This window comes from Homarus americanus, unplaced genomic scaffold (assembly GCF_018991925.1).
Source record: "Homarus americanus isolate GMGI-L3 unplaced genomic scaffold, GMGI_Hamer_2.0 scaffold18703, whole genome shotgun sequence".
Taxonomy (NCBI): domain Eukaryota; kingdom Metazoa; phylum Arthropoda; class Malacostraca; order Decapoda; family Nephropidae; genus Homarus; species Homarus americanus.
In genome coordinates, this window is record NW_024749779.1 from 8,837,000 (window position 1) to 8,857,584 (window position 20,585).

The window sequence follows — 20,585 nt, forward strand, 5'->3', positions numbered from 1 at the left end:
CTGGATTACTCAGTTCAGTTCTGGTCACCGTATTACAGGATGGATATAGAATCATTGGAAAGAATTCAGAGGAGAATGACAAGACTAATCCCGGGCATTAGGAACCTTGAGTATAGAGACAGGTTAAAGCATCTTAATTTGCACTCCCTCGAGAGACGTAGAGCGAGGGGCGACCTGATAGAGGTGTATAAGTGGAAGTCAGGGCTAAACAAAGGGGACATTACAAAGGTACTCAAACTATCCAACCAGGACCGAACTCGTAACAATGGTTTTAAATTAGACAAATTTAGATTTAGGCGTGAAATAGGTAAACACTGGTTTGGAAACAGAGTAGTGGATGAATGGAACAAGTTTCCAAATATCACCATTAACTCGAATACGCTGAATAGCTTCAAACATAGGTTGGATGCTTATATGAGCAATAGGGGTTGGGTGTAAACGGGACTGCCCAGTATGGGCCAATAGGCCCGCTGCAGTTTCCTCCATTCTTATGTTCTTAACCTAGAGAAGTGGACTTGTGAAAGAGACCTAGGGGTACTTGTAAGCCCGGACCTACGGCCTAGAAAACAGTGCGTTAATGTTCGAAATAAGGAAAACAGAGTATTGGGTTTTATATCTAGAAGTGTAAGTAACAAGAGTGCAGAGGTCTTATTGCAACTATATCTTGCCCTAGTCAGGCCGCACCTCGATTATGCGGTTCAGTTCTGGTGCCCCTATTATAGAATTCGATATAAATTTACTTGAGTCGGTGCAGCGAAGAATTACCAAAATGATTCCGGGACTTAGAAACCTTCCATATCAGGATAGGTTAAAGAAACTAAACTTGCATTCCCTAGAAAGACGAAGAGTGCGGGGAGATACGATAGAAGTATTTAAGTGGGTGAAAGGAATCAATAAAGGGGATATAGATAAAGCTCTTATAATATCCGAGCAGGATAGGACTCGGAGCAACGGATTCAAGTTGGATAAGTTTAGGTTTAGGAGGGAGATAGGAAGAAACTGGTTCACAAATAGGGTGGTGAACGAGTGGAACAAGCTTTGCAACTTTGTAGTAAGTGCTGGAACTCTGGAAAGTTTCAAAAGGAGGCTAGATAGATTCATGGATGATAGAGAGTGGTAGTAACTCTAGACAGGAGCTGACATGCACAGGCCAACCGGCCTATTGCAGACTCCATATTTTCTTATGTTCTTAAGTTCCCAAGCGCTTTCGTGTAATTCACATCTTCATGGGTGAGTACAGACTAAGGAGAAGTACAAAACAAGGTGTATATATACAGAGGAGGGTGAGATCAGGTCCACATTGGTCAGGTATTAGGTAATGACCCTGCTAATCTTTAAATAGCACAGCAACGGTCGGTAGTCAGGTCAGAGGGTAAGGTGACCCAACCTTCTCACCTGGTTACAAATCTTCTTAATTACAAAATTGTCCAGTTCGTACATGCCATTACTTAAATTCATGTTAAATGCTTCGGTATGTTTAATGAGACTAGATTCTATGATGTTCCTATTGTCAATTGAATTACAAGGTAATATTGAGGAGGCATTATCCCAGTCAATGCAATGCTTGTTATCCCTCAAATGAACAATCAGAGCATTGGATTCCTGGCCTGTCCTAACACTATATTTATGTTGCTTAAGTCTAGTTACAAGATCTTTACCTGTCTGGCCTAAGTAAAACATATAACATTCCTTGCAAGGAACTTTATAAATGCAACCAATTGTGTTGGGGGAGTTCTTGATTAACATTTCTTTAACAGTGCATGAGTTTTTAAATGCCACATTGACGTTCCAGGTCTTTAGTTATAAAGGAATTTGAGAGAAATTTTTGTGAAATGGTAATGCTAAGAGATTCTTATGGTCATGGGTGGGCTGGAGATCAGTTCTATAAAAAGATTTCTTATTAATGTTCAGGCATTTGTCTATGAAAGATCTAAAGTATTTAAGGTTTGAGCCAATATTATAGATATATTTGTATTCCTCATCAATGAATTCCGGGCTGCAAATTCTCAAAGCACGTAAAAACATTGTTGAAAATACTGACTGTTTGACTATTATGGTGGGCAGAATAATAATGAATGTATGAACACACATTAGTAGGTTTTCTATAAATACTGGACTTAAAAGTGTTACCTATTCTGTGTATCAGACAGTCTAGGAATGAAAATTTACAGTCATGCTCTAATTCCACAGTGAATTTGATCGAGTGAGCTAAGTTGTTAAGTTGTGGCAGGAAAGCTTTTAGGTCCTCATTACATGGCCAGAGACATAATACATCATCAACATATCTAAACCAGACTGCTGAAGGTGGCAAAATATTACTTAATAGTTTCTTTTCAAAGAATTCCATATATAGGTTGCTTAATACAGGTGAGAGTGGATTACCCATTGCCATACCAAATTTTTGAGCATAATATTCTCCATTGAATTCAAATTTACAATCCTTAATACATAGTTTGATGAGTTCGATGAAGTCGTCTTTCGAGACGGGCAATGAAATATTATCCAGGGAATCTATGAGGAACTCTAGTAAATCATCAACTGGGACCTTTGTAAAGAGTGATGTTACATCAGAACTGACTAGTTTAAAATCATAATTAATATGTAAGTTATTGAGTTTATCAACCAAATTCATATTATTCTTGATATTAGAGTTAGAAATGTTACCAACTAGGGGATTTAGTAACGAAACTAACCATTTAGATAGTTTATAAGAGAGTGACCCAACTGAGCTTATGATGGGTCTTGCTGGGTTATTAGGCTTGTGGGTCTTGATTACACAGTACATGTATGGCAGTGGAGGGGACGTTGAAGTAAGATGTTTAATGAGATTAGCTTTACCTCTCAATAGAGACTTCAGTTTTTTGTTGAACTGTGTGTTAACTGTGTTGAGAGGATTATTTATGAGTTTAGAATATGTTGTAGTATCACATAAAAACTCATTCATTTTACAAATATAATCATTTTTGTTTAAAATCACTACTGTGTTGGCTTTATCTGCTTTAGTGACATGTAGATCCTTATTTTTCTTAAAGGCTTGGATTGCTTTGGTGAATCTTTCTGGACAGTTTGGAATACAAGGCTTGGACATAGATGCATACACAACACCTTTACACATGTTCACTTCTTCACTTGTCAAATTACTGAATTTCTCCAAATTGCAAAATGCTCCGGCTATGTCAACACTGTCGACTCCCTTGTTAGAACCATCAAAACTTAAACCATAGCCGAGGGCACACAACGTATCATTGTCTAGTTGTTTAGAGGAGAGATTCACTACACAGTTGTGATTGGCATGATTAGTCCAATCACTATTTCTGATAAGTAGTGCCAATTTGTGGTCTATCTTAGCTTGAAGATCAGAACGGTCATGTCTCAGGTCATCAAAACAGTAATCCAGCATGAACTTTTTCCAATAACTCGGTATGGTCATATTAAAAACACGCTTTTTTTGTCTTACAATACGGAAAGCTTCATCCACTTCAATTTTCTTTATTTCAAAATGTTTCTTAAGGATGATTTCTTGGAACTCATCAAAGGGGCGGTCAGACATTTTCAGGACACGTTGTGGGAGGATTGATCTAGGCATAAGTTTTTCACTAAGGCATGTCTGGAGAAATTTCAAACGTATTTTCAATTTGTGGGCCTTGATCATCGAAGAGGAGTATTCAGTAACGAAAGGAGACAGTCCAGGACAGCTTGTAGAGAAGTAGAAGAAGTGGCGCGTGGAATCCATTTATGTAAATAAATCACTGTAGGTGCGCGTGATCTAGGTATATGCTGATAACCAGAAGGAAAAAAGAAAACACGAAGTTCCCAAGCGCTTTCGTGTAATTCACATCTTCAGGGGTGAGTACACACTAAGGAGAAGTATTGGTAACTTGTTTCATTCATCCACTACTCTGTTTCCAAAGCAGTATTTCCCAATTTCGCGCCTAAATCTAAATTTGTCTAATTTAAAACCATTGTTACGAGTTTGCTCCTGGTTTGAGTATCTTGGTAATGTCCCCTTTGTTTAGCCCTGACTTCCATTTATACACCTCTATCATGTCGCCCCTCGCTCTACGTCTCTCGAGGGAGTGCAAATTAAGATGCTTTAACCTGTCTCTGTACTCAAGGTTCCTAATGCCCGGGATTAGTCTTGTCATTCTCCTCTGGATTCTTTCTAAGGATTCTATATCCATTCTGTAATACGGTGACCAGAACTGCATTGTGTAATCCAGGTGAGGTCTCACAAGCACAAGATATAATCTTAAGATGACCTCGCTAGTCTTGTAACTGATACTCTTTTGTATGAGCCCAAGTACTTTATTAGCCTATTTACGAGCAGGAACACATTGTTTACTTGGCTTAAGATTCCTACTTATCATTTCTCCTAAATCTCTCTCGCAGTTGGGGCTAGGAAACACTGCTATACCAATGACAAAATGTTGAAGGGATAGACACAAATGTTAAGGGCAGCACATAAAGATTGGGTAAGGAATGGTAAAAGAGAAGAAGATAGGGAAATCTTCATGGATATAGCCAAAATATGTGGGCAGGCTAGGAAGGAGGCAAGGGAGAAATATTGGCAAGACTTTGCACAGCACATTGGGGAGAGTAAAAATCTCAAAGAAATATGGCAGGATATTAACAAAATTAGAGGAAAAAGGAGTAATTTTATTCGTCATCCTCATCCAGAGGAAGAAGCTAATAAACTGGTTGACAAGTGGGCTAAGCAGCTAGTGTTGCCTCCCTGTCTAACAGGACAATAGAAGCATTAGATGAGTGGCAAAATGAAAGAAGAAGATTTATTTCATCAGCTCTAAATATTTGTGATGTAACATGTGTAGATATTACTCAAGATGAGTTATTAAATGCTGTTAAAAAGGAAAATCTACAGCACCAGGCGAAGATGGTGTGACTTATGAAATTTTGAACTGCTTAGTTGGTATGGAAAATAGTCCATTATTAGATGTATTCAACATGAGCTATACAGAGGGTAGATTACCAACAGAATGGAAGAAAGCGATAGTTATTCCTGTCCCTAAGGCAACTGGTGGATACAGGCTAGTGTCTTTAACATCTTGTTTTTCCAAGATGATGGAGAGAGTATTATTAAATAGGCTTGTATATATTGTGGGGGGAAAATCAATCTTGTAATTTATTTGTTTTTTTGGAAGGGAAATGTACTTCAGACTGTGTTATAAAATGTTTATCAAGTGATGCAGACAGATGTAGAGTTTTTGTGGATTTACAAGGAGCATTTGATAAAGCTCACAGTGAAGTAGTTATGAATGAGCTGGCTGCTCTAGGGGTATCAGGAAAGTTGTTACACTGGATAGGTGACTACTTGCATGGAAGGAGAATGTGTGTATGGTATCAGGGATGTTTGTCTGAGGAAAGAGCACTTGAACTAGGCACTCCCCAATGGGGAGTATTGAGTCCAATGATATTTAATGTGTTAATGAACAAGATAGCCTCACACAAATATCCCAAAGGAGTTGTAACCATCATTTATGCAGATGACATCTTATTTCAAGGACACTCTGTAAGAAATTTGCAGATTGCATTAAATAATTTTAGTGTTCTTTCTCAAAAGATGGGCTTAGTTATCAATGAAGAAAAAACCAAGTGTGAATGTAAAGGAAGAGGAACTGAATCCGTTTTTCTAAATGGAAAAATTGTTGAGAAAGTGTCAAAGTATAAATATTTAGGAATGTATATTGGCTTTACTTGTGAAAGTAAAGAGGTAGAAATATATCATGTCCTCACTCAATGTAGAGCAAGATTACAGCCCTTGAAAGCACTAGCATGTTGTGGTAAAGGTGCTGGGGTACCCATACTGAGAATGATGTATATTTCTACCATCAGATTACTTATAGACTATGCAGCACCTGTCCTCTCTTGTACTGGTGAAGGAAGGCTACGGAAGCTTGAGATCATGCAAAATGAAGCAATGAGAATAATTTTAGGGTGTCAAAAAATGCAATGATTGAGATAATGAAAATGGAACTAGGGTTACAGAGCATTTCACAAAGGGTCAATGAAATTAATACAGTTGCAGCAGTTGGATTAATGAGAGGGAACAGTGGGGGTAAATTTGTACAAGATATAAATGATGGTTTAAAAGATAAAAGGACCTTCTGCAGGCAAGGCAAGAGAGGATACATGAATGGATTAGTAAATATTAAAAAATGTAATCTGGCAGACTGGTGTACAGCTGTTCAGAAGAGTTGTAAGAATCCACCCTGGATAGAACGAGAAGTAGAGTTAGACATAGTGCCTCTCACAATGAAGAAATCATTACATGAACCAGGACAGTTAAGGGCTTTATATGGGAATAAGATTAGTAATTTGCCTAAAATAAACACATTGCATGTATATTGTGACGGTTCAATTATGTCAAGTGGCAGGGTAGGGTGTGGGATCCTTATAAGACAGTACACAGAACAAGGAAATGATGACATCAAAATTGGACTTCGGTTGAGCAGTTTTTTATCATCAACACAAGCTGAGTTATATGCAGTGTTAGTAGGATTGGAAAATGTTGTAAATATGTAAAAAGATGCATATTTTTTTTGTTGATAGTCGGGCAGCTTTGGATTCTTTGAACAGTGGGAGTCCAGTCATTGAACACATTATTGGTTCATGTAGAAAATTAGTAAATACAATAAGGAAAAATGGCCATAATGTTCAATTTGTATGGGTCCCTTCACATGTAGGCATTGGTCTTAATGAAGCAGTTGATATAATAGCAAAAAGAGCCACGGAAAAGGCCGAGATCGACATAATATGTACTAAAACCTTGAAACAATTAAGGAGCAAATTACGGAAAATACAATCAATAGAAGATAATTTCAAAAGGAATGAAATAAGCGAGAAATGTGAAACAATGAAACATTACCATCATGTTCTCATGAACACAAAATTTACATATGGGAAAGATAGGAGTAGGTGGAAAGATTCAGTGTATATGAGGTTAAGATTAGGATATAAATATTATTGGGAACTTGGAGCTGAGAGAAGTGAACAACGATAAAGAATGTAGAGTTTGTAGAACATCCAGATCCCATACCCTGCCACATTATATACTGGAATGCCCATTGCTTAATGTATATAGAAATGCCCATATAAATAATGTCCCCATGCAAAGACAGTGGATGTTTTAAAACAGGAAAATAGATGAAATATTAAAGAAATATAGAAATTTTGCACCTAGATTATAACTATGTACTATAACTGATTATATGAAATATTAGGGATTTATGTGAGTCCTGAGAGGGACATTCCTGGACTGGGGTGGGGATGACTTATGTCACTTCATCCCTTTGAGATATATTAATGTTTTTTGTATCTCAATAAACGTATCAATCAATCAATCTCTCGCAGTCGGATTTCTCAATGGCATCATTGTTCAACTGGTAACTGGTTTCCCTGTCTACTTCTCATAAACTGAGTACTTTACATTTGTCCACATTGAATTTCATCTGCCATTTTTCAGACCATTCGAAAAATTTGTTTAGATCTTCCTGTAGTTTTGCGGAGTGCTCGTCAGATTTACTTAAACTTCCTATTTTAGTGTCATCAGCAAATTTACTTATGTTGCTGTCTATGCCGATATCTATGTCGTTTATGTATATAATAAATAATAATGGTCCAAGTACTAAGCCTTGGGGAACTCCATTAGTGACGTTGCTCCAATGGGATTTAGTGCCGTTAATGCTCACTTGATGTTTCCTGTCCTGTAACCACGCCCTAATCCATTTTAGAATATTACCTTTAATGCCATGTGCTTCTACCTTTCTTATTAGTTTTTCGTGGGGGATTCTGTCGAAGGCTTTGCTAAAGTCGAGATATTCCACATCATAATTGTGCCCCTTGTCCACCGATTCGAAAACTGATGAAGAGAAGGTTAATAGATTAGTTAGGCATGAACGCCCGCTTGTGAAGCCATGCTGCGAATCATTGATCAATTTGTGTTTCTCCAGGTGGTTTCGAATAGAGTTTGAAATGATTGCTTCCAGTAATTTGCCTACAATTGATGTTAGACTGATTGGACGGTAGTTAGAGGATAGTAATCTATCCCCCTTCTTGAAAATCGGTATTACATTCGCTATCCTCCAGGATTCTGGTACTACACCTGTTTGAAGGACATGTTAAACAAATTTGCTAAGGACATACTAAGCTCTTTATTACATTCCTTTAATACTCTGGCAAATATCTCATCGGGACCAGGTGACAAATTGGGCTTTAGTTTGTCTATTTGTTTAAATTTTCGGTGGTGAAAACTGTTGAAAAATATTTATTCAGATTATTTTCTCATTTCTGCGTCGTTATCAGTTAGCTCGCCGGTATCTGACTGTATTGGCCCAATCTTTTCTCGTGTTTTAGTTTGATACATTTGATAGAATCCCTTGGGGTTTGTCTTCGCCTCCCTTGCTATCCTCAGCTCTTTATTCCTCTTTGCTTTCCTTATCTCGGTCTTAACCCCACCGGCCAATACCTTATAATAATACCGGAGGTGAATTTCGCCACACTTTATCCTCCTACCTATGGCCTTCCTTTGACCAATAATGTTCTTAAAATAATTGTTTATCCATTTAGGGTCATTTTTCTTTGATCTGAGTTTTTTGTATGATATGTTCTGCCTTTGTGCATTAAGTAACTCATTATTTAAATTGTCGTGGAACTCGGCAACCTCAGATCTCGTTATCAGGTCGGTTTCAATCGTCAGGTCCAAGTAGTTCACCCCCAAGCGGGATACCCCTTCTCTCAAGTGCCTCTTCAAACTATCAAGGTTTGCCCTTCTGAAATCTGGGACTTTTGTGGAATTTTCCTTACGGCTGCCCTGAAAATCTAACTGGAATTTAATTTCTTTTTGATCACTGTTTGCAAATTCGTTCCCTACCTTGACATGACTAATGAGGTTTTCTCTGTTAGACAGAACAAAATCGAGTATATTATTTCACCGGGTGGGTTCGGTTACATGTTGACTTAGGAAACAGTCCTGGATTGTTTTAATAATAATATTAATAATGATAATAATAATAATAATTAACGGTTTATTGAAAGAGCTTCGCAGCCAGAAGGTTGAAAATATACAATTACATAATTGGGGGATGGGTTTCGAATTACAAATAATATACAAATAACATAAGTGATATAAATAAGATATATAATAACTAGATGGGGAAAAGCTCAAACTACAGGGCATTTCAACATAGTGACAGTTCAAGAAGTAGTATTTACTGGGAGTGAATACACTGGTTTATTACAACTTATTGATAATTTTTACATTGGTTGGGACTGGGCTGTTCTTATAGCGATCAGTTCGTGCACGTATGGGCTGGATGTGGTTGTGGTGTTGAACAGCAATTCTCGGGCTAGGGATCTCAGGTGGTAGTAGGAGCCGGTGTCGAGGAAGGTGCAGAAGCTTCTTACCAAATTTGCAGATGAGGTCGTGGTGATGGTCAGTGAGGGTCGAACGGGTCAGTGTGTTGAGCGCTTCTTGATATGTGGAGTAGGAAGGGGAGAGAATAATCTTGCATGCCCTCTTTTGCACTTTTTCTAGGTGTTTACGTTATGTGGCATTTAGGGAGGAAGACCAGGGAGGGGAGGCATAGGTGAGCTTGGGAAGTATGAATGTTGAGTAAACACTGAGGAGTTCGGGTGCAGGAACTACGAGGAACTTGAGTCGGCGGAGGAGGTGGAGACGGAAACTGGAGAATTTGACAACTTCACTGACGTGTGGTTTCCAATTTAGTTTGTTGTTTATGGTCATGCCGAGGAGCTTCGTGGAATCTACAACCTGGAGTGTGTTCGGACCCAAATTAATGGAAGGGGGTGGGACAATGTCGGAGGAAAGGTTGATGCGCATAACCATGGACTTGGTATGGTTGATGGTGACTTGGTTGTTGGTGGCCCAGTTTTGGAGACTGTTCAATAAATCCTGAAGGGCGGTATAGTCGGGAGCAGAATTGTAGACACTGATCCCAATGGTGGAGTCGTCGATATATTTCCAGCGAGCGGGGGTTTCTCTTAGGGCATCATTGATAAGCATAAGGAAGCAGAGTGGTCCTATCTTGGTGCCTTGGGGGACGCCACAGGTGAGTGACTGAAAGGTGGAGACAGCCCCTCGGAAGCGTACAGCTTAGCGTAGGTCACTGAGGAAGTCTGTAAGCCATGATATAAGACTTCTCCGAAGCCTGAGGTCAATAGCTTTGTTGATGATTATATTGTGGTCGACTAGGGGATAGCTACAGACGTTTTTCGTTTCTCGAGATGGCGGTATATGTAATCGAGAAAGCTGACAAGACAGTGAGTGGTGGAGGAAGTTTTCATATTGCCAAAATGCTGAGGGTCTACGTCTCCTGCAATATCAGCATAAGCCTAGTCGAACACAAAACTTTCACAGATTAGGCTGGGTATTGGGGTGATTGCAATAGGTCGTAGCTGATTTAAGGATTGTGGGCTGGTTGACTTGGGCACTGGTGAAACATAAGAGATCTTCCAGTCAGCTGGCCATCTGGCTTGTCTGAGAGACGCATTGATGATGGAGCATTGGGGTTTAGCAAGCTCCGGGGAGAACTCATTGTAGAGTTTCATTGGTAAGTCAATGGGGGTGGTAGAGCGTTTTAATTTTAGTTTGTCCAGACGTTTTGCTACTTCAAATTCTTCTACTAAGTCAGTGGGAAAGGGGGCTGGTAGGTAAGCAGGGAGATTGGTTGTGTAAAGCCGGGGGAGCGTCTGGCATATCGTAGCGAAATGGTTATTTGATTGCTCAGCTGCGTCAACATTAGTGAGATGGCTAAGGAAGGGGAGGGGGTGTGTCTTATTGTTTAGTCTACAGAGTTCTTTAAGCTTACCATACCATTGACTGATGTTGGTCTGCTTCAGGTGTTGTAGTTTGGTTAGGTAGTGGGACTTCTTTGCAGTGCGTATTTCGCGGATGACTCGGTTGCGAAGGGACCTGATTCTGAGTTACCCTTAAGGTCAATCCAATCTATTTGGCCAAAGTTAAAGTCGCCTACTATACAGACTTTGTTGTGTATGGAAGTCCTGCGCATTTCATCCCATATATGTCGCTCATTAACTCTATCAAGATTGGGAGATCTATATATTACTCCTGTGATTAATTTTTCCCTAACGTCGATTAATTCTATCCAAATTGTCTCTGTATTCCGCTCGGTTTTTATTTCCGTATTTATTTCACACTTCAGATTATCCCTGACATAGATTGCTACTCCTCCTCCTTTCCTAATCTGACTATCAGTATGGAATAATTTGTAACCTGCAATTTGGTATTCGACAGGTAACTCACGTGAGTCTAGGTTGATTCATGTGTCAGTGAATGCTATTATATCGATTTTTTCGGTACATACCAAGGCCATAATATCATCCAGTTTGTTTCTCATACTTCTACTGCTCGTGTAGACATTTAAGTTAGTCATGTTCTGAGTCCTCCCTTTGCCGCGTTTAGGTTTTAACTCGCTGTCTAATTTAGTTTTGTCGTCATTCCTAACACTATTTCCCTGTAACCTTTCACTTTGTTTACCCGCTCCCACTGCAGTCTCCTCCACCCCTATGCTCACATGTTCCCCTAGCAGTTTAAAGACTTCGACATCTTTTGGACTGCCCTTTCGAGAGTCCCAGCCGGGGTAGCCACTCCATTCCTTGACAGATGCATAAAGGTCCCTTCTGCCGTAGAAGTTGTCCCAGTTGTCAATGAATGGGACTGATATTGACTTGCAATATCTGTCAAGACGGCCGTTGACACCAACTGCCCCTGACAACCATTCACTGCCAAATCTCCTTCTAGGCAGGACCCCACATATGATAGGGATCCCTCCCCTAGACCTAACACGTTCTATAGCTGTCTTGAACTTATCAAGAAGCTCCTCACTCCTACACCGGCCAATATCATTGCCCCCTGCACTGAGGCAGATAATGGGTTTATGCCTAACTATATCCCCCACCCCAGCTCCTGGCAAACACACCCTCATTCTATTTTTATCTTTACCTCAAAAAGCTGTCCATGTACCTTACCTGTGAGTCGCCAACAATCATACTGACTATACTGTACTAACGTCCAATTCGTCTATCAAGGGAATGAAAGAGTTGGTACACTTAGCTGTTGTTGTCGTTTCCTTTGTGTCATTTCTCACCACCAGTTTGGTCGTCCCTCTCCTTACAACCTTCCATTCCCTTGAGTTTTCGTCATTCACCTGCTTCCCTTGTCTCGTTTCTTCCTGCATCCTTGCTATCTCTTCTTTTAATTTCAGGATATCTTCCTTGGCCCTCTCCAACTCGGCCCTCAGAAGGGCAGAGCCCTGTTCACAAGTCGCACTAGCCATTACATATAACATCATCCATCATCACTACATATAACACCATCCATCATCACTACATATAACACCATCCATCATCATCACTACATATAACACCATCCATCATCACTACAGATCAGTAAAGTAGGTTCCGAGATTTTCGTGTTGACAAACAAACACACATACTTCTTTGTTGTATATATATATATATATATATATATATATATATATATATATATATATATATATATATATATATATATATATATATATATATATATATATATATATATATATATCTTGATAAAATCACACGGGAAAATGGAAACAACGGAGTACCTTAGCTTTCGTCTTTATTCAAGACATCTTCAGAGGCAACTAGATTACATGGACAGAGAGAGGCTTAAATATACAGGGTGACCTAAAAACATGAGGTCAGGTCATAATGATGACATCCACTAATCCCCACACCAACACAACCGTAGAGGAGCTTAAGAGAAGGGTGGTGACGTGACTAGACAGGTCAGGTCAGAAAAAAGGGACCCACAAAATAACTGTCATACATCAAGATCAAAGGTTTTCAAAGCAGTTTTAACCTTGGGCCACTGACAAATAAATTTATGTAACATATTATCAGTTTTGAACTGACCATCACTAAGGTTTATTGATTTTAATTCCTTAATCAAACTAGCTTCAACCAGAAGTCTTTCTGTGACACAAGATGATTTGAATACTTCTAAGCTTTTTTCCCAAGCAATGGGGTGATTATTATTCCTAACATGAACGAACAAGGCACTGCTTTCAGATGCAGTTCTGATATTATACTTATGTTGTTTGATTCTGAGCTGCAGTGTTTTTCCTGTCTGACCTACATAATTACAATTACATTGGCTACATGGAATACAATAAACACTTCCATTTACATTCAAACTTGGGCTATTCCTTATTAACATATTGGTAATGGTTGAGTCATACTTGAAAACAACATTAATATTTAGAAGCTTGAGGGACCGAACTAAAGGGACAAATTCATCACGATAGGGCAGAGTCAAAATATTCTTAAGTGTAGGAACTTGTCTGGTTACAGAGGAATGAAAGGATTTTTTAGCCCTTTTAAAGCAACGATCAACAAACACAGAAGGGTACCCAAGTTTCTGTGCAATAGAACGAATGTGTTTAAATTCGTCGTCAATAAATTCAGAGTCACAAATACGCAGACATCGTAGGAACATAGCAGAAAAAACTGACATTTTGGTAGACTCAAGGTGATTGGATAAAAAGTGAATGAAACTGTCTACCTGTGTGGGCTTGTGTCACAGAAAGACTTCTGGTTGAAGCTAGTTTGATTAAGGAATTAAAATCAATAAACCTTAGTGATGGTCAGTTCAAAACTGATAATATGTTACATAAATTTATTTGTCAGTGGCCCAAGGTTAAAACTGCTTTGAAAACCTTTGATCTTGATGTATGACAGTTATTTTGTGGGTCCCTTTTTTCTGACCTGTCTAGTCACGTCACCACCCTTCTCTTAAGCTCCTCTACGGTTGTGTTGGTGTGGGGATTAGTGGATGTCATCATTATGACCTGACCTCATGTTTTTAGGTCACCCTGTATATTTAAGCCTCTCTCTGTCCATGTAATCAGTTGCCTCTGAAGATGTCTTGAATAAAGACGAAAGCTAAGGTACTCCGTTGTTTCCATTTTCCCGTGTGATTTTATCAAGATTTATCTTATCCACGTTTTCATTGTGGATTTACATGAAATATATATATATATATATATATATATATATATATATATATATATATATATATATATATATATATATATATATATATATATATATTATATATATATATATATATATATATATATATATATATATATATATATATATATATATATATATATATATATATATATATACATATATATATTTCATGCTGGTAGGTCTACAATGAAAACGTGGATAAGATAAATCTTGATAAAGTCACACGGGAAAAGGGAAACAACGGAGCACCTTAGCTTTCGTCTTTATTCAAGACATCTTCAGAGGCAACTGGATTACATGGACAGAGAGAAGCTTAAATATACAGGGTTACCTTATTAAACATGAGGTCAGGTCATAATGATGTCATCCAATAATCCCCACACCAACACCAACACACACGTAGAGGAGCTTAAGAGAAGGGGGCGACGTGACTTGTCAGGTCAGGTCAAAAATAAGGGACCCACTAAATAGCTATCATACATCTAGATCCAAGGTTTTCAAATAATTTTTAACCTTGGGCCACTGACAAATAAATTTATGTAACATATTATCAGTTTTGAACTGACCATCGCTAAGGTTTATTGATTTTAATTCCTTAATCAAACTAGCTTCAACCAGAAGTCTTTCTGTGACACAAGATGATTCGAATACTTCTAAGCTTTTTTCCCAAGCAATGGGATAATTATTATTCCTAACATGAACGAACAGGGCACTGCTTTCAGATGCTGTTCTGATATTGTACTTATGTTGTTTGATTCTGAGCTGCAATGTGTGTGTGTGTTATGTCAAGAGAATGGTAGTTCGTACATCCCAAAAGGAAATTTTTTGATCTGCTACTGTTTGTTACATCAATGCATCCCTCTACAGGTACGAGGTGGTTCCCCCGCCTGACGGGATGTGGGGCGTGAAGCAGCCTAATGACTCCTGGACAGGCATGATAGGGCAGATCCAAAGGCAGGTGAGGGAGATGATCAAATCAAAACACAGTTCATTGGCTTCTTAATATATTTTAAGCCCACCTGGAACACCTAAACCATGCATCAATACAATATCATGCAATAAACAACAAGTAATGCAAACAAGACATAGCAATCTTCCCCTTCTTCGTTTCTTTAATCCAAAAGATATCCAAAAGAATACATACAGGTTTTTTACTTGCCAATTGCAATTATGAATTATGAAACAGAGCAAGAAATATGATTTCGTTAATGTAATAACGATGTAGAACATACATACATACAAATAAGCTGAATAACAGTAAACTTCACGTAGGCATAACATAATAATGACATACGCCACTAAGTTAGAATGTGTCTTGTGTAAAACACCCAACAGAAATGAGAAAGACGCAGTTCTCTTAGTCAAACATTCAACCAACTCCTCCATCCTATCAACCCAACATACCTGAGACAGTTCCCCGCTGTTTATCATCTCATGCAACCTAGGAATATCTATTCTTAGCCTAATTTCCCTGGGCAGCCTTAGTAGAATAAAACGAACTGTACAAACCCTTGCTGTCAGTACAGCACATTATTTTAATGGCTTTAGTGAGACCATACAGAATCTCCAAAAAAGGGAGGACACTCAAGACGGCATTATCAGCTCCCTCCTGCAGCGTCAAGCACTCAACAGTCAGTGTGCTTCTCACTATACGTCTGATTTTAGTGGACAACCATATTAGTGGCGCACATATTCCAGTTTAATCGAGCAAGAATATGACGTAGCCGCCCTGGGATGACCCATCAGGTAAGTTTATATAGCTTGCATCACTGAAGACAACAATTGCGTTCTTGGTGAGATCCAAATTTGTAAACTCCTTACACACTCGTCTGGACTGTGCTTTCTTATTAATCTTTGCAGCTAATTGTTAATCAGTCACCTTAGCATTCTTGACTGAGCAAGATATATCACACAGATCAAACGCGAGATCAGGTCGTGTCCGAAATGCTAGCCAATTAACACGTCTTGAGATACTTTGGCGACTTTGGTCAAATAGATTGGACCGACCTTATGGGTAACTCAAAATCGGAGGATTTCCTTGAAACAATTCAGGACTGTTTCCTCAATCAACTTATAGCCGAACCCACCCGGGGTAATAATATACTAGATTTAATTGTCAAACAGAGAAAACCTCATTCGTAATGTCGAGGTAGGGAACGAACAAGCAAACAGTGATCACAAAGAAGTGAGATTCAAATTATAATTTAATGTCGGTCACAAGGAAAATGCCACTAAAGTCTCAGATTTCAGAAGGGCAATCTTTGATAGTTTGAAAAGGCAGCTGAGAGAAGGGGTATCACGTTTGGGGGTGAATTACATGATCTCACACAGTGTACCCACAGAGGGCGACCTCGCTTTACCTGGAGACCCGACAACGATAACCTCACAAAATATCAATTAAATTGAATTGAATTAAAACAGTTTATTTAGCCAGAAAAAACACAGATACAGAGTGGATAATAATAACAATATTAACATGGCTGAGCCAGTTGAAAACCTGAGCTCTCTTTTAGGCACCTGATATATACTATATATTTATCTCAAGGAAGTATTATGTAGCATTTAGTAGCATCTGGAATAGTACAATAGCATGGTGGTAATAAGAACATCGCATAATGTTACCAAGGTTATCACTTCAATATTTATTCATTTTATTTATTTATTATTATTCTATTTATTTTTTATTATAAGTATACATAAATTACAGTGGAATTGAAAAACATAAGTATAATGGGGAACAGTATAACATGGGTTGTACAGTATTAAGGTTGAACAAGAGGACAGAGCTGTCAGCATTATATATAGTTCTCATTTATGTTTATTGCAATGGTATTTTCTTGTCTATTTATATGATAATGTCCGATAAAACGGTTTTGATGGTACAATAAAAGTAGGTACTGTAAATATAGTAGGTATTCCAAGAAATATTAATACTTAGACAATAGATAATTTTTAAAAGATTATGTAAAGGAAAGGAGCGTAGTCTTTGCCCGGATGGGTAGGGGTAAGTTGTTCCACACCTTCACACCCTGATATTTTATGGATGTCTGGGAATGACAGGAGCGCATGGGGGAGGTCTTTGTAGGTCTGGGTGCCTTAAGTTGTATCTCTGATTATTCCGGAACTGAAAAAAAAAACTATTGTGAAGCAAGTGATTGATAGACTTGTAAACAAAGAGGGCACAGCAGTAGGTGTTAATGTCTTCGAATTTTAAAATTTTCAATTTGGCAAATTTTTCGTTTGTGTGATCCGTTTTTTTCAAATAGGTCATTGTCCGAACAACTCTCTTTCTGCAGTAACCAGAGACTGTGTTTTCGAAGAGCCAGAGGCCCCCCATAGTGTGTGACAGTGTATCAGGTGTTGGTAAACAAGATCACGATATTTTTCTTTCATTGCTGTGAGAGTGAGTGACTGTCGAATGTGATACATGATACCACACTGTTTATTGACTTTACTGTGAATGGCTTGTATGTGGTTTATCCAGTTAAATTTCTCATCAACAATAACTCCGAGGAATTTAGTATTTTGTCCGCATTTGAGGACTGTATTACCAAGGTACAGGAGGTCCAAGTCTGGGGGTAAGTTTTCCTTCTGTGAAAGATCGTGTAGTGGGTTTTCTCAAGGTTTAACATCAGTTTATTACGTATTACCCAGGTCCTGACTTTAGTCAATTCAGTGTTCATAGGAATGGAGGTCTGAGTTGCTGGCATAGAGATTACTATCGTCTGCATATAAGTTGTATTTTATGAGTGTGCTGGCGTGGACTATGTCGTTTATGAACAACAAAAACAGTACTGGACCGTGAATGGAACCTTGGGGGAAACCATACAAGATTGGCGAGGAGTCAGATTGGTGATTATTATAGCAGATATACTGCATCCTGTTGGACAGCAATGAGATAAACCAATTGTGGGACAGTCTCCTAATGCAGTAATGTTCAAGTTTTGAAAGGAGGATGGTATGGTCGACAGTATCGAAGGCTTTAGAGAAGTCCAAGAATATACCGACTGTGAACTGACTGTCATCAAAGGAATTTAAGATGTCATTAGTAAAGGATAGCAGAGCACTAAGGATGACCTGATCACGAAATCTGAGGTTGATGAGTTCCACAACAATTTTAATAATGAGTTACTTAATGCACAAAGGCAGAACATACTATACAGAAAACTCAGATCAAGTAACAATGACCCCAAATGGATAAAAAAATATGGAAAGAATATTATTAGACAATGGAAGGCTATAGGTAGGAGAATAAATCGTGGTGAAGTTTACCTCCGAGATTATTATAAGGCATTGGCCAGTAGGGTTAAGACCGAGATAGGAAAAGCAAAGACGAATAACGAACTGAAGGTAGCAAGGGAGATAAATTCAAGCCCAAGGGATTCTTTCAAATGTATCAAACTAAAACACGGGACAAGATTGAACCAATACTGTATGATATATATGGATACAAAGTAGTACCTTCAGCTGTATATTATTATTTTACTCTTATATTACTCCATTAATTATGTATAGTAAAGTATTACAGAATATGTATTAATTCTATGTAATATTCTATTTATTGTGCACCATATTATGTATATAAATTATCATTTATACTTTATGTATTTAGCTTGTGAATGCTGGCATCTGTACAGGCCAGCGTGTAGTAATACATAGATAGATAGAGAGAGAAGACAGAGTCCTCGTGGCGTGAACGCGAGGTTCTGCGTCCTACTGTATATATATATCTCCCGTACGTGAATAGAACCTACTTTTAAGACAACAAGTGTTTGTGTATACCCTCAGTAGTATAGAACATTCTTTGGGTATCTGACAATACTCTAGAAATACAGTCCGATATCGGTGAGCTAACGGATAACAACGGAGAAATGAGCAATAATCTGAAGAGATAATAATTATTTATAACAGTTTTCACCACAGAAAATTTAAACATGATAGTGAAGAAAATAGATTAAGCGAGATAGTAGTGACTAGGAACGATATTAGTAAGCATATAGACAAACTAAAGTCTAATAAGTCGCCAGGTCCAGATGAGATATTTGCCAGAGTATTAAAGGAATGTAAGGAAGAGCTTAGGGTGCCCTTAGAAAATTTGTGTAACATGTCATTAAAAATGTGTGAAGTACCAGAATCCTTGAGGATAGAGAATGTGATACCTATTTTCAAGAAGGGAGGTAGATCACTATCCCTTAACTACCGTCCAATCAGTTTAACATCAATTGGAGGCAAATTGCAGGAAGCAATCATTTCAAACTCTATTCGAAATCACCTGGAGAACCACGAGTTGATCAATGATTCCCAACATGGCTTCACAAGTAGGCGTTCATGTCTGACTAATCTATTAACAGTTTCAACCGTTTCCGAATCGGTGGACGACAGGCACTATTATGATATGGTATACCTCGACTTTAGCAAAGCTTTCGACAAAATCTTCCACGAAAGACTAATACAAAGAGTGGAGTCTCGGGGCTTTGGAGGAGATATTATATAGTAGATTAGGGCGTGGTTACAGGACAGGAAACAGCGAGTAAGCATTAACGGCACTAAATCCGATTGGGGTAACGTCGGGGAGGTGCAAGGGTGCCGCGGGTGTCAACAAAGGCTGTAAGAGACTGCTCCTTAAAAGTCGTATTTCTGACGAATTCAGCGAGTCTACTAATCCCAGTCTGTGCAGATAACTTTAGTAAGATCCAGTTTTCAGCACAGTAGCATCTATGTTTTTTTAAGTTCTGGACTTGGTCTTTTTTTTTATAAAAACATCTGATCTTACCTAAACCCGGCCCCTCTGGTCGAATATTTTCAAGTTTGCCCATGCTCAATGTGAATTGTGACGTAGCAGTGACGTCTTTACCACTCCACCTCAAATAAGCCAAACTATCTACCTGACTGCAGTGTTGCCAACGTTCACTATGCCCGCCGTTAAACGTTCCCGTTCGATGGAAACGGCGGTAATAGGTGACAGCGATGCTGAAGATTTTCGTCTTGAGGACAAGTCTAAGAAGCAGAAAACTCAGAGGTCAGGGTCTCCTACAGGGGCTACGGCTCACCTTCGCACCCCGTCTGGGGCTGTAGAGGGTGACCTCCTCCTGTCATCGGGGTCCCAAAGTGAGCTTACATGTGGCTCAATGACCGACCCTCCGCCGACGATGGACATAAGGGATTCCCTTCGTCTCCCTGCCCCGGCCTTCGTCGTCTAGCCTTTCCTCGGGACTTGCCTCTGAGCACACGGACAACATGGTTCTTTCGTCATTGCTCTCTACTTCAGGACTCAACACTTCGCCTTCTCCGTGGTCCTACAGCCGTAATAGTCACCACACAAATGGACGAGACGGTACGCCTGCTCACTCAAGTGGGCTTTCCTGCTCCAAAGGGGGAGGTGATGCTGAAGTTCACCACCATCACCCCAGAAACTCGTCGTACCAAGGTAATGGTTCGCCACATACCCTGGGAGATCCCTGTCGACGATCTTCGCCCTCTTCTCCCACAACTATTCGACATGGCGCGCC

The 20,585-nt window shown here is 38.9% G+C and overlaps 1 protein-coding gene across 1 annotated transcript in view; it reads left to right on the forward strand.

The window, feature by feature from the left end:
* LOC121853915 (probable glutamate receptor) overlaps positions 1–20,585 on the forward strand; it is a 196,018-nt gene that overhangs the window by 43,107 nt on the left and 132,326 nt on the right. Inside the window, exon 4 of the mRNA XM_042348311.1 lies at positions 14,944–15,034. Coding sequence (XP_042204245.1) covers positions 14,944–15,034 — 91 coding nt within the window. The remainder of the gene's footprint in view (positions 1–14,943; positions 15,035–20,585) is intronic.